Source organism: Platalea leucorodia, assembly GCF_965183815.1.
Source record: "Platalea leucorodia genome assembly, chromosome: 5".
NCBI classification, from domain to species: Eukaryota; Metazoa; Chordata; class Aves; order Pelecaniformes; family Threskiornithidae; genus Platalea; species Platalea leucorodia.
In genome coordinates, this window is record NC_138827.1 from 78095910 (window position 1) to 78109065 (window position 13156).

Sequence of the window (13156 nt, forward strand, 5' to 3'; positions counted from 1 at the left end):
ACAGGTATTCAAGTTACTCTCTAATTCATGTCGACACCTGGGCTGTAAAAACTCTAATGCACTCTTGCTTGTGTAGTCGCTCTTTCCCTGCTGACTGCCCAGGCCACTTAACTTTTTGTTTAGGCTTTTGATGTGAAACCTGAACTAATCTCTGCGCACTGTAGTTTTTCAACATTCTTATAGGAATATTGCAATATTTACAAGAGGGAGGGATTGGAAAATGGTGTGTTAAATTCATTCCACATGTCTGGCTCTTATATGCCTCAGATTTCCTCTTCAGAGCTAGTCGCTATTTTAATATTATTTTATAGATGCTGGCTTTAGTAGACCAGTCCCAGTTCACTGCGGGTTTAGTAAGACTTAGTTGATTGTGAGGAAGAAAACACTTTGTGTTAAAAAAGCCTATTTGAATGCTGAAGCCAATTGAATTCTAAACCTATGCCTACTGACAGGTAAAATAATCCGACAGTGTGTGAGATCCTTGATCCTTTTCTGTATGCCTTCATTATAGGAAAATGCTTTTGACTGCAGCTTCATGTAGTCCTGTCGGTCAGAAGAGAAAGGTGAATGAAGACAGATTCAGCAATGGCGTTGTGCAGGTCACAACATTATTAATTTAATGCCCTGGGCATGGAGAGGATGCGGTGTGGGGTGTCCCAGAACTCCCACGATGTAACCTGTGGCTCCAAACAGGCTTTTTTCATCCCAGCCTCAGGATTTGCAGAGCGAAGCCCCTCTCCATATAACCACTGCTGTGAAGGGGACACACGGCACACCAGTGGGCAGCTTGTGGGCAGCAGAAGTCCACCAGCAAAATCACAGGGCTTACTCACCAAATTTGGTTCCTATGACTTCTTTCCACGCTGGCTGAATGTTGCAACAGCTCAAGTGTCCAAAAAAAAAACCATTCAGACTAATTTTTGATACTTTTTGGCCTGTTATGCCCTAAAACAGTGGAGAGAAGGGAAAAAAAATCCTCCAGACTTCTGTCAATTCGATTCAAATGGCAGAACTGCTTTCATGCTACACAAAGCAAACAAGCGGTCAGACCTGTAACATCCTAAAAAAAAAAAAAACTATGGAGCAATAGGTGGAAAGGCAAAAGGCGGGGATGCTAATGTGAACAAAAGTTATTTTCCTATGGTAAGAAGCTGGGGGCTCCGAGGGCCAGCCCATGCATTTCTGCGCTGGGACACCAGGTGTGGGGTGTGGGAAAGATCCCTTCCTGCCCTCCTCCTGCCTCTTCGTGCAGGCTGCCTGCCACTGTCAGGCCACGAAGGACCCTGTCCGGTCGGAGAGCTGAGCGGTGCTGTGTTGTGAGGATAAGCTGCTGGGAAAAGTCCTGTTCTTCAGGACTTCTTCCAACTTAATGCAATGCTTTTTGTTCTGATTTAGGACTGAATAAGCTGGAGGCAATACTCAGAAATCCTTAATTTCTGAACTAGCCTGTTCACCCTACCAACAGCTCCTAGAGCTTAAGATGGCTCAAGTTTTGGGGAGAAAGCTGTGCAGCAAAGTGCGTGCTGCTGAACAGCCACATGACACTGACTGATCACCTCTGCAGTAACGAGACACTGGAAAAAGCAGTGCCATCGGGGAGCTGCTCTTGGGCTATGAGTTAGGAACAGTATTTTGTGAACACAAAATGTTCACAAGGAGGAAAAGGCGAGGGAGTAAGATGGAGAGAGACATCAGGTCCTTGTTGCCCCAGGTATGTTGTCCCTGTGTGGAGAGGTTGTCCCCCGTGCCTCTCCAGAGCACTGGAACAAGGGTCCCTTTCTTCAGGGCTGCACGCTGAGGTCGCCTCCAGCCTGGGTGAATCCCTCGTTGGCTGTGTTGGGCAGCACGCCTAGGATAACACAGCCTTGCGCGTTGTTTCAAACATTCGGGTTGACTTAAGGCTGAATTGGATGGTAGGTGATCGAATGTTGCAGGCAGCTGTGCTCTGGACAGCTGAAGTGAGAGCTCAGGCACAAACAGCTCAGCCCTTTACCATCACTTCTGGGAGAGAGGGTGAAGCTGTTTGCTGTAGGGCTTTTCTTTGTGGAGGGGTTGGGGGAAGGGCTTTTTATTTTTTGGCAGGGAGGCAGGAGTGGGGAGGGAGGTGTAGGAGGTTGCAGTGTCTCAACTTGTGCCCTCCTGTCCCGAGAGCTGGGATACAGCCCAGTAACTGTAGATTTCTCTGCTGCGTTTGGCCCCGACCTCCTGCTGAGGAATGACACACACGTGCTTGTTTTACAACACCGGCGAGACTCCCTCCCGCAGCGCCTGCTGCAGGGGCTTTGCTCCAGGCGCCATTTGCAGGGCTGAGGTCCCGCTCGCCAGGGCAGGGTCGCTGTGGCGGGGGGTGTGAGCCAACGCTCGGAGTCTGAGCAGGCAGGAATATTTCTGTACATCTCTGAAAGCACTGGCTGAAAGAAATTATAGGGGCATAGAGTGGATGGAAGCAATTTCTGTTTTCAGTGAGTCTGAGAGATACTTTCTGCTATATTTGCTCTTACATTATCAGCTTTTCTCAAATCAACATCCAAACACTTAAACTGACTAAAAGCTTTGCTGCTTCTTCCAAATAGTGACTATATTGGTGACTGGGGGCAGTCCTCCAAAGCTAGCTGCTGCCTATGATTCTCTGCATATCTTGAAAAATATGTCACTGAAAAGAAAAAAGAAAAAAAAAAAAAAACACATTTTAAAATACTTGGATTAAAACAACATTCTAACACCATAGCGGCCTATTTCTTAGCTGTAATTTTCCATGGATGCAGCACTGCTGGGTTTTTGCTATGTAACTCCTGGTTGCCTTTGACAGATGAGGTTTGCCGGATGCAACTTGCCGTGGACCATGAGTGCATCTGGCTGTTACTGTTCTTGGTGCCTCGCGGTCATGTGCTGGCTCAGTGATCTGATAGTTTACCTGTCACTGACACCCCACAGTAACCTGCTTTGTTACTGTTCTCCTGTGATGGTAAAAAGTAGATCGGAACTGTTTAGGTGGTTTTAAGACTCTAGGGAATTGCCCAGTGTGAGCTGCAGTCAGTGCTGCCTGCAGGGTCACTGCGGTTGGCTGGGTGCTCAGGGATGAGGGCGGTAAGCATGAGGGGTGGAGGAAGATGGAGATGCTGTAGGGTTGGCAGGGCACGGGTGCCTGGGATAACACACACAGAGACATGGAAGCAAGTCACGGCATCCTCTCATTTTTTTTCTAACTAACTAGTCTTGTGCTTTGTTTGCTATTGTGGTTATTTACCTTACTGCTCCTCACTAGCCCCCCAGCACCTGCACCTTTCACATAGCTCAGTTACACTGTTGTAAGAGTTAAAAGATTAGAGCTCTGCAATTTATTGAAAAGGGTATGTCTCAAACAAAATAAAAAATATATATCATCTCTCTGCAGCCTAAGTAGGGCTGAAAAAATGCTCACTGTGATACTGGCTTGACATGTGTTTCTTCCCCAAAAACTGCCCTGTGCAATCCTGCCAGAGGCCTCCAGGCTCTTGCCTTACTCTTCCCTCCTTTTTGGCCCCTGACCACAGCAGGATGGCGTTGCATCCCCCAAGTCGGTCACTGCCGAGTTTGTAAAGATGCAGTTCCCCGTGGCAGATCTTCCTGTTATTGCCAGCTCCTCCTGTGTGTCATTCAGGTTGAGCTAAGTCCTGTTTTGGGGCCACGTAGACCTCATCCGCTTTACGTGTTTGCCCATGAATGAAGCCCATCATCTGTCACCCCTCCGAGGGCTGTTTGTGGAAAGGGAAAGGAAGCTCTGACTCGGGGTCCGGGCAAGGGCTGCTCAGCATCACTGGTACCGGCCACTCTCTCTGCCCTGGCATTTTGCGTAAGGGGTGGCATTTTTCAGTGTGGGTGGAAAGTCATACTCATACCATTCATTTCAGGTACTGTGGAGAGTTTCTTTGAAATGCGAGAAGTCCCAAATAAAGTTGGCTTCCTCTCTCTGGCAGTGGCAGCTCCCCAGAATTTCCCTGGGTCTCCTGCATCCAAAGAAACTTCTCTTTCGGCTGTCCAGTTCTCTGCAAGTGGTTTTAAGGGTAAAACCTTAGTGCCCCCTTTCGCTACCACAGCTTCCTCTGGACAGGATAAGACAATTTGCATTCTCACACCCCTGTAATGTCCTTTCTCAGGCCACAAAATCTTGTAATCCCTGCACCAAAACGAGTGTTGTTTCAGCCAGAAACCATCCTTAAAAGACCGGTCACTGATGTTAAAGGACCCAAAAATACCGAGAGTAACATTTTAGGTGTCACTTTCTTCCTCTGGAGCTCCTCAGCTTCGAAAGGCTTATCCCAGTTAGGAGGAGGAAAATCCAAGCTCTCCTGCTGAGTATAGGGTAGTTATACAGCAGCCCCCCTGTGTCTCAATTAAAAGTTGTATCAGATTACTTTAGTGCCTGTCAGGCTTTTCACTCCTCTATGTGTGAGTGACTGAGGCCAGAGAGTCTCCTAAATATTCTTTCTTCACCCTGTAGGGGAATTCCTCTTCAGTATATTAAGTAATTCCTCTTCATGCTGTACTGGGTTTGGTGCCCTTATTAAATTCTTTGGGGGCTTAAAACTATGTATCTGTATATTTATTTATAGGTTTCTACATATTTAGAAACTTTAATAAAAAGAGAAGAAGAAAAATACCTGATTTTTTTTCAGAAAGGATTTACTGGCATGGTGTTGCATGGGAGGAGTGTCTTCAGCATCCCCTAAAGCTCTCATTCACACCTTGCCGCACTGCCGCACCGACTCTCTCAATGCAGACAGCCCCTCTGGCCTTTGGAGGATACGGTGGTGGAACGTGGTAGTAGACTTACTAATGACTCGGGTCCACCAAGGAAAGTGGGAGCAGGGGGACTCGAACAATTTTCATGAGATCATGGTAACATTTTTTAATCAAAATGGTTTAATAGTTCTGTACTCTGTTAAAAAATGGCTCATGAAAAAATATTGTGGTCTGCATGAAACTGATTTTAAACGATTTTCCAACTACTTTGTAATGTGTTTATAGTTAAGTGTCCTTTTTGTTTTGAGAGCTACCTTACTAAAATACTTGGTAACCTAGCCCAATTTCCTCAAATTCAGATTTTTAAAAATTTTCCCTTCTTTCAGTAGCAGGAAGTAACGGATTTTGAAAGAACCAAAGTAATACTGGTTTGAAAGTTAGGTCCTTTTTCATAGAGGGCCGATCAGCATTTTAATTGGCGACTTTGGGTTTTTTTCCCCTTCAGTTCTATCAATTCTATTTTATTTCTACAGTTGTTTGTTCCTTCCTCTTTTTTTGCCTGGAAATTAATCATGCAGGAAATGATTAACCACAGCGAGCTGTCTGTCTGCCTGCCTCTGACTCAATGTGTTTAAGAGGGGGCGCCTCGAAGCCACTCAAAATGGCTGACTAGATGCAAACCATGCACTTGCAATCCAGTTGTTCACACTGTCCATCCCACGTTAAATGTCACGTTTCTTTTTAGCATTTGTAATGCTCCTGAAATGACTTCTGAAGTACAAAATTAAATCTGAAAGGCCCAGAATTTGTGTTTCACGGAAATCAGTTTAGTGCCACTTTTAATCCACCGCTCTTCATGGATTACTTCACAGAGCAAGGCACTCTTTGCAGAACGCAACATATACTTTCTCTCTCCTCTATTTTGGTTTTAAAATGAAATTTGTTTTTATCATGATGTGTTGCATATCAGAATATTTTAATACCGTTTCTGATAGTGACTGCTGGATGTGCCTGGTAGCTGGCAAAAATCAGAGCTTCCTTATGCAGCTCTGATCATATGATTTACCTGGGATTAGGCGGGCAGCACTGGGGCATCTCGTTTGCTAACGGCTGGGGTGGCTTTCTTAAAAGGCAGCAGATGGAGGCTGTGTGCACACCCCCTCGAGAAGGTTGCCCACGGTCTGCGGGGAGGCTGCCCTGGCACCGGGGTTGTAGCTGAGGCGGTGCAGAGCAAGTGTGAGGACTGCGGTGGGGTGCCTGCTCCTCGCGATGGCGGCCCCGATCAGGGCTGGACCTCCGGAGGCAGCGGCGGTGTGCGCGGTGCTGCTGGCGCCTGCCTCGCAGCGGGAGAGCAGCTGCCGCTGCCGCTGCCAGCTGTGGAAATCCTTCGCTCTTGCTGACAATACAGACCTTTGTGTTTGGGGCTCAGGGGCCCACGCTGTGGTGTACGTGTGCGGGTTAGTAATCCTTTCTGCTGCACCACCAATGCTCATCTAGATATAACATTTCCATGTAGCTTCTTAAAAGCTGTGATAATTTACATTACTGCCTAGAAAATAAGCAAGGACGCGCGTCCTGGGTTTCAAAGTACCGCTATGCTTTCAACTTTGGTCTTTTGGAACTGGTTCCTTTTCAACACCCTGCAGCACTGAGCATTATAAGCAACTTGTTAACAGATTTGGTAGGTAAAATTTATTACTGGGTGGATTGGTTACTATTTCAGGTATTTTATAGTGTCAGCTGTTAGCAATTGAACAGAATGTCCATTTCTTACATCCAGCTTTTCCCACTGACCAAGAGCAAATAATGAACTGAGTCCATTGCTGAAGTATAGGACAGTAACCAAAGCTTTCCTCTAATTGCAGAGCTACGCTTAACATCTTAGGACATATCTATGCTCTGCACAAAACAGCGATCCTGCGAAGTGGTGATGAACAAAGCAGCTGCAGAATTGAAGTTCAGCGTTGTGCTGACTCAGCTGCTTTGCTTCTGCTGCCCGAGAGGTGCTGCTCATCCCAAGGGTCAGCCGCAGCACTGCGCTGTGGTGTGTGGGCAAGCTCCCAGGTTGCTGCATCTCTTCAGGACATTGTTATTCTTCCTACAGGCTTATAGTGATCCAATTTAAAAATCCAGAGAGCACCTTTTTTTTTTTTTTTGCGTACAAAAAGTCAGACAAAGAATTAGATTGTACAAAATCTAACAACTGAACAACAAGGGTGAGTTAGAGCTTCAAAGACAGGTGCCGTTTCTTGCTGCAAAGTTTCAGCTTGAGTTTCTGAAATTCTCAGCAGGGGGAGCAAAGACAGAGTGACAAAAGTAAGAGTGAAGCAGTGTCGTAACTTGTGTTTTAAGCTAAAATTTTACAAACTGGGGTGTTTTACTGGCTCTGTGACTGGATGCATTATACTTTTGTGTGTGGGCACATGGGTTTCTGAGTCATGCCACAGGATGGCATCTTTTCTGCTGGCTCCTAAAGGAAGCATGTGCTCTAGAACATCATGAGTAAATAGCTCTGCAGGGTGCTTGCATTAAACTTCCAGCCAGTTCTGCCTGACTTTGGCCTATTAGAGAAGCTTGTCCTGTGCTTCCAAAATGCCATTTTCCAGACACCCCTAGTAACTGCCCTGGGGGCTATAGGGCTTGTTCAGCAGTAGCTAAATGTTAAGCTCACCAGTGTGCATCTGTGTACCTAATTTCCACTCCTGTCCTGTTGAGAAAGCCCTTCAGTACCAGAAGAGGTACTAGCTAGTGTGCAGCTGATGACTACAGGTACATCAGAGGATGTCATCCCTCTGGAAGATGGGATAGGGAAAGAAGGGACACACAGTGCCTTTCTCCCTCTTACCTCCTTGTAAATAACGTGTGCAGGGAGGGTTTTGGAGAGGCTGGATGTGTCTGTGGGTAGTGGCTTCCCCTTAGCAAACTCAGGCTTCGAGCATTACCTTGCTTCCCCTCTGTCCCCACCAGTTCCTTAAGAAGCTGATTGAAAACAACCCAGTTAAAAGGAAAAAAAGTAGAACAGCCCAGCACAAGCATGCAGAAAGCAATTGCTTAACTGACAGGGAGGTAGACAAGTTATGGCATTTGCAAAATACTGCTTTTTAGAGAAAGCGCTTCATAGACCAGCTGGCTCACTTGAGGCATTCAGGTCTGAGCTGCCTTAAGGAATTCATTTAAAAGTCTGATATCAAACCAGACTTTATTCTGCCTGCTCCAGAACTTTCCCATGGCACATGGAGTGCCAAGGAGACTCACGGCACATTATCCACTGCTTTGTTATCAAAGCAGTGCAGAGAGCAGAATTTCTCTTTTTAATCAGCTGAAGGAGTTAAAAGCTTGGTGAAATAGCCTAATGGCACAGTTACAGTAGAGACAACTGCAGCTGTGAAAAGACTGTGTTAAGAAACAGGATGGTTGTGGTCTGCTGTAAGAAATAATTTTCCTGTTGACTATTTTTTTAAACAGGAAGCTGAAGAACAAAGCAGCATTAGTCTTGCTGCTTTTAATAGGCTTCAGATTTCAATATTGCATTTAGGATAAGCAGATTGGGAAAGGATAGGGCTTTGGGCAAAGTTTTAGGTAACAACTGAGAGCTAGAAATTCAGAAGACAGGAATATAACTGAATTCAAGCAGATCCTCTGAATGTGAAGCTGGTGCTTCTCTGGAGATGCCGTAAGATGCGCGGTAACGCACCCGAAGACTCATGAGAGCACGCCGGTCCGTTTGCAGGACTTTGCGAACGCGTGCGTTTGCACAGTGCTGCGTAGGCTTGGCTTCACACAGTTTCCTCTTTGTCAGCCAGTCTGTCCGTCCGCCAGCTTCCCCTCTGCTCTGCTTGCTCTTTTGCAGTAACCGGAAAGAGAAACAGTTTCTGCAGTACGGGAGAAGAAAACCTGCAAACCCTAGAGACAGTGGTAGTGCCTCACGCCACTTTGAACCCCATGTTTTTTTCTAGATAGTCAGCCAGAGCTAGGGGTGATGTGTCCGACTCCTTTCCAAGCCCCTTCCTCCCTGAACATTTTAGAAAAAATCCATTGAAGTTTTATTTCACAAAATTTTTCTGCTGAGGAAGGTAGCTCAGCAATTTTTTTGTGTGTGGGTTTATAGCTGTATTCTAATTGTTTTGAAGCATGAGCATCTGATGAGATAAATCTGTACTTCTAACCATTTTTTTCTCACACACATATCATGGATGATCTCAGAGCCGTTACAGACTTTGTAGGTAGTGACTCGCCTCAAACCCTCATTTTGTTCCATTCAGAACATTTTCCTAATGCTCATTTAAACTGTAAGGGTACGGTACCTAGCATGAAGTTGATTTGGCAGATACTGTGCTATTACAGTTCTCCTTGGTTTTATCAAAAACAATTAAGTGACTTCAGAAAGGAAGAGCTGTGTATTCTTGTAAATAACTGCCCTTGGGGACCTCAGCCGTTAGCCTGGGGTTGTCTGGACAATAACCTTTATTCCTATTCCCACTGTGTTTACCTGTCTTGTGCAAACATTATATAAATGGTGGCAAATCACTGTTACTAAAGCTGGCTCAGGTGAATGGGCAAGAGCACAGCACATGCTGAAATGCCATAGCACCATCAGAAAAGCCCTGGAGCTTCCGATAGGTACAGTTCCAGCGAGCAGTGTGCCAAAATGCCACAACACCCTTGCGACTTGAAAAAAATTCCTCGATGCTCATCCTTTCTTTTTTTTTGTTTAACATTTTCGTTGCAGTGAAGTTCTACGTTCTCAGGTGCGGCCCTCCTAGGATTGCCCTAGGTTGGAAGTTCTGCCTGGAGTGGGGAAAAGTGGGAACCTGGTCTCTGGCAGGAAAGCTCAGGCAAAGCTGAGCTTTGGCAGCCAGGCTTTTCCCTCTGCAGCAGCCTGCGGCTGAGAGGCCAGGCTGTCTGCTTGCTCTTCCTCCTCTGGGAAAGTGCCCAAGCATGACTGCATGTGCTGCTCCTGAGGAGGAGGAGGGTGCATTCCGAGGTGATGATGGAGCTTGGAGTCTTCAGAGCAAGCAGGGAGAAAGGAAGAAGCATGACTCTTTCTTAGAGCTCTGCTGTTCCACCCTACCCAAAATAGTGTGTGTGGGATCTTCCAGCAATTTAAGGGCTTTAAAAGGTCAGCATCTCTTTCTGAGTATGATCTTAAAAAGATGATGCCTTCTTGAAGTAAGTGTTGATGGTATAGCTATGGGATTATCCTGAAGTACTTCCACAGGAACAAGATTGTTGGATTAAACAGAGTTCAATTTTGTTACTGCATTTTTGTGCATTGCCATAGCAGTGCATGGGTTGTGTATGTGTGCAAAACTGGACATGTCTGTCTGTGAGTTTGTATGGCCATGGGGATCATGTAGGGAGCCCCCATTTAAGGATGCAGCTGGTTTCCATACAATGAAACATGAAGTGCTTTTTACGGATTATTTAGACTTAGAAAATGTAGCAGATAAACCTGTTAGTTGCAAGGATGTTTTTTAGCTGAGTAGAAATTTATTTATTAAGATTTATTAATCTCTGGGCCTTGTGTGTTTCTGTGTTTTGCTGTGCAGGTTTCTTAGCAAGCCCAGACAGAGCTCAGCCTTCCACCATGCCTGTGCCTCCCCCTCCAGCTCCCCCTCCGCCCCCAACACTGGCCTTGGTAAGTCTTACAGGAGGTTAATGTACCGTATACACTGTCCTCTGTTGCTGCCTGTCATATTGAACGGGATGTCCAGAGGCATTGAGGTGTGGACGAGGGTATGCATGATATTTGGGGAAAGCTCTCCGACATTTTGTTTATGGTTGATGATTGATCCTACAAGAGGGACCGTCACTTCCACTCCCTTCCAGTGCCCATATGGATGTCACTAGCCACATTGACTCTCCACCCTCCTCGTCATCCCATACTGGTGGTTTGATCTGGTGTAGGGATCCTGGGTGGTGGGGCACAGCTCCTCAACAGCTTGTCTAAGTCAGGGGAATTGAAGTCTTGCTCTTCCCTTGCCTTTCTCCAGCCACGTACTCCCACCTTCTCCCTTGTTCGACTTTAGTACTTCCATGACCCGAGCTGGAAAAAATCAATCCTATTGTTTAAATTTGGTATGGTTCTTAGCCAGCATAGTTCCCTCAGCCAGCCTGTGGTATCAGAGCACAGGATCCACTGCTGGCACAGCGTGTGGGTGAGACTACATCGGACCTAACTTAAGTCAGCCTAAGCTGGAGTAGAGCTTGTGCTGTGTTTGCCCTGTGACAGTCAGTCACCTCACTGACAAGAAAGAAAAGACTTCTTGAAATGCAGTTGTAAAGTACTCAGGTATTTTCATAGCAAAACCCTAGCTGGTTACACAGATAGGTTGGGCTGTGCCGCTGAAGAGTCTTTCCCTCATTTTCCATGACAAGCAAGATACGGACTCTCTGCTTGGTCCCACCATGGCAACTCTCACCACCTTTCAGGAAATTTCCGTAACCCTGATCTGATAAGTTAGAACGCCTTTCAGGAACCACCATTTCCTAGAAGAAATAATCATATATACATGTGGGTGTGTGTGCATATATGTGTGTGTATTTTTTTTTTTTTTTGGTTATTCTTTGAAAATCTGTGTCACCAAAACATAAACTGCAAAGAGAGGACCATTGAGACAAACCTCATGCATCTAAGGGTTTTATTGGATCTATTTGAAGAGGTCTAGATTGTTGAAGTGGTGATTGCCATTTTAAAGTATTTCTATCAAAACTAAATTAGTAGATAAAGCTCCATCTTTCTTCTGATTTATCCAGAATTTGTGTATTAGGAGTTTTCACTGCAACTTTCAAGAACATCCACCTTTTTGTGTAATCAAATTATGTGTCTAGTCTGTTCCTGTTCAGTCTCCAAAATGGCAATTTGCCACAGATGTGCCTTGGCTTTAAAAAATCAGAGACTCTAAATCTTAAGTTAAAAAAATGTGAATTCACATAGAAGTGTTCTCTTTCCAGTGATAGTGTGGGTTAGAATAGCAGCAGTGTTCAGGGCCTTGAGTCAGTAACAAGGGCGGCTACCTATATCATTCACAAAACCAGACGTGGCATGCTACCCACTCCAGTGCTGTTAAAACAGCAATTGAGGTCTCAAGTAACTACCATACTTGAGCAGAACTTTGTAGCTAGAAGTTGAGGTTTATTTTGCCTCCTCATTTTTAATTTTATTTTGCAGGCAAATACTGAAAAGCCAACCCTAAGCAGATCAGAACAAGCAGGGCGAAATGCTCTATTATCTGATATTACCAAAGGAAAAAAGCTAAAGAAGACTGTTACTAATGACAGAAGTGCTCCGATTCTAGACAGTAAGTATGATTCTGCATGTTGGAGTTTCTGTATGTGTGAATGATTCTACATATCTGAATGCAGAAAATTATTTTATATATTATCAGACGGACTGCCAAATAGGGAAAATAAAATGCCACAACCTGGCATGCATAAAAATAAATTCTGTTCATCATGGATTAAGTCAGATGAGAAATCGAGCACTGCTTATGAAATGTGAGTGTTAATTTGTTGGCTTATTCTCATAAAGCAGTTCATTTTCTCATTTGCTTAAATCAGAAACCTATGCAAACCCTACTAAGAGCTCTGCTGAGGAGCTGCAGCAGATCAGGCAAACAAAACTCCCATCAGGACTGAGGAGAACACAGAGAATAAAGTGGAATTTCAGATTCTACTTTTGCATAAACAGTATAAAAATAAAGGCACCCGTGGCACAAGACCATTTGCTCATTAATGGCCCCAGTACCACTTAAAGCAAAACCAGAACCAGGAGCCACAGCCCCACCTGTGTGTCACTCTGCTGCATGCAGTTTTGCCACTCATGGAGTGACTCAGGGGTATCTTTTTGGCTGAGCCTTGTTGCTCAGCCTGCCCGCCGTGCTCGGGCACAAGGCAGGCAGCTGCACGTACCTGACTGGAGACAAGGTCTCCATCCAGCTGTGCTGCTGCTGTGTCTCACTGGACATCTCGGCAGGTGCCGAGAGGAGGCTGGGAAAGCCTGTATAGCAAAAGTACTGGGAAGACAGAACAGAAACAGGAGAAGAGCAAGGAACAAGGGCGTGCTCTGTCAGAGGAACAGTGTTTATTGCCTAGGGAGAGAAGACACTTCTACAGACTGATTAGCAAACGTGATACAACTCAGTCCAGGTCTGGCCATGCAGTTAAAGGCTGGACTGTGATAGGAAGATGATGAGGAAAGAAGGAAATGCCCAAAGGAATGTGACTAAATAGGAATAATAAAAAAAATAGATACGGTCCTGCAGTCAGCCGGGTACTTGTTTTAAACACTTGAGTATTATCTCTGAAAGCAGTTACGTGTTCTAGCTATTGTAATGAGCTGGAGAAAAGCATTAAGGGGATTAAAGGAAGGGTAAACAGATTAAAATGATGCGGCCTATTATCTTGTTTACATGAATTAAAAAATCATGATGAA

The 13156-nt window shown here is 45.2% G+C and overlaps 1 protein-coding gene across 1 annotated transcript in view; it reads left to right on the top strand.

The window, feature by feature from the left end:
• The window catches only part of WIPF1 (WAS/WASL interacting protein family member 1), a 56329-nt gene that overhangs the window by 29436 nt on the left and 13737 nt on the right, over positions 1–13156 (top strand). Inside the window, 2 exon segments of the mRNA XM_082312063.1 lie at positions 10272–10360; positions 11894–12023. Of these exon segments, the coding sequence (XP_082168189.1) occupies positions 10310–10360; positions 11894–12023 (181 nt within the window). The 5' untranslated portion in view covers positions 10272–10309.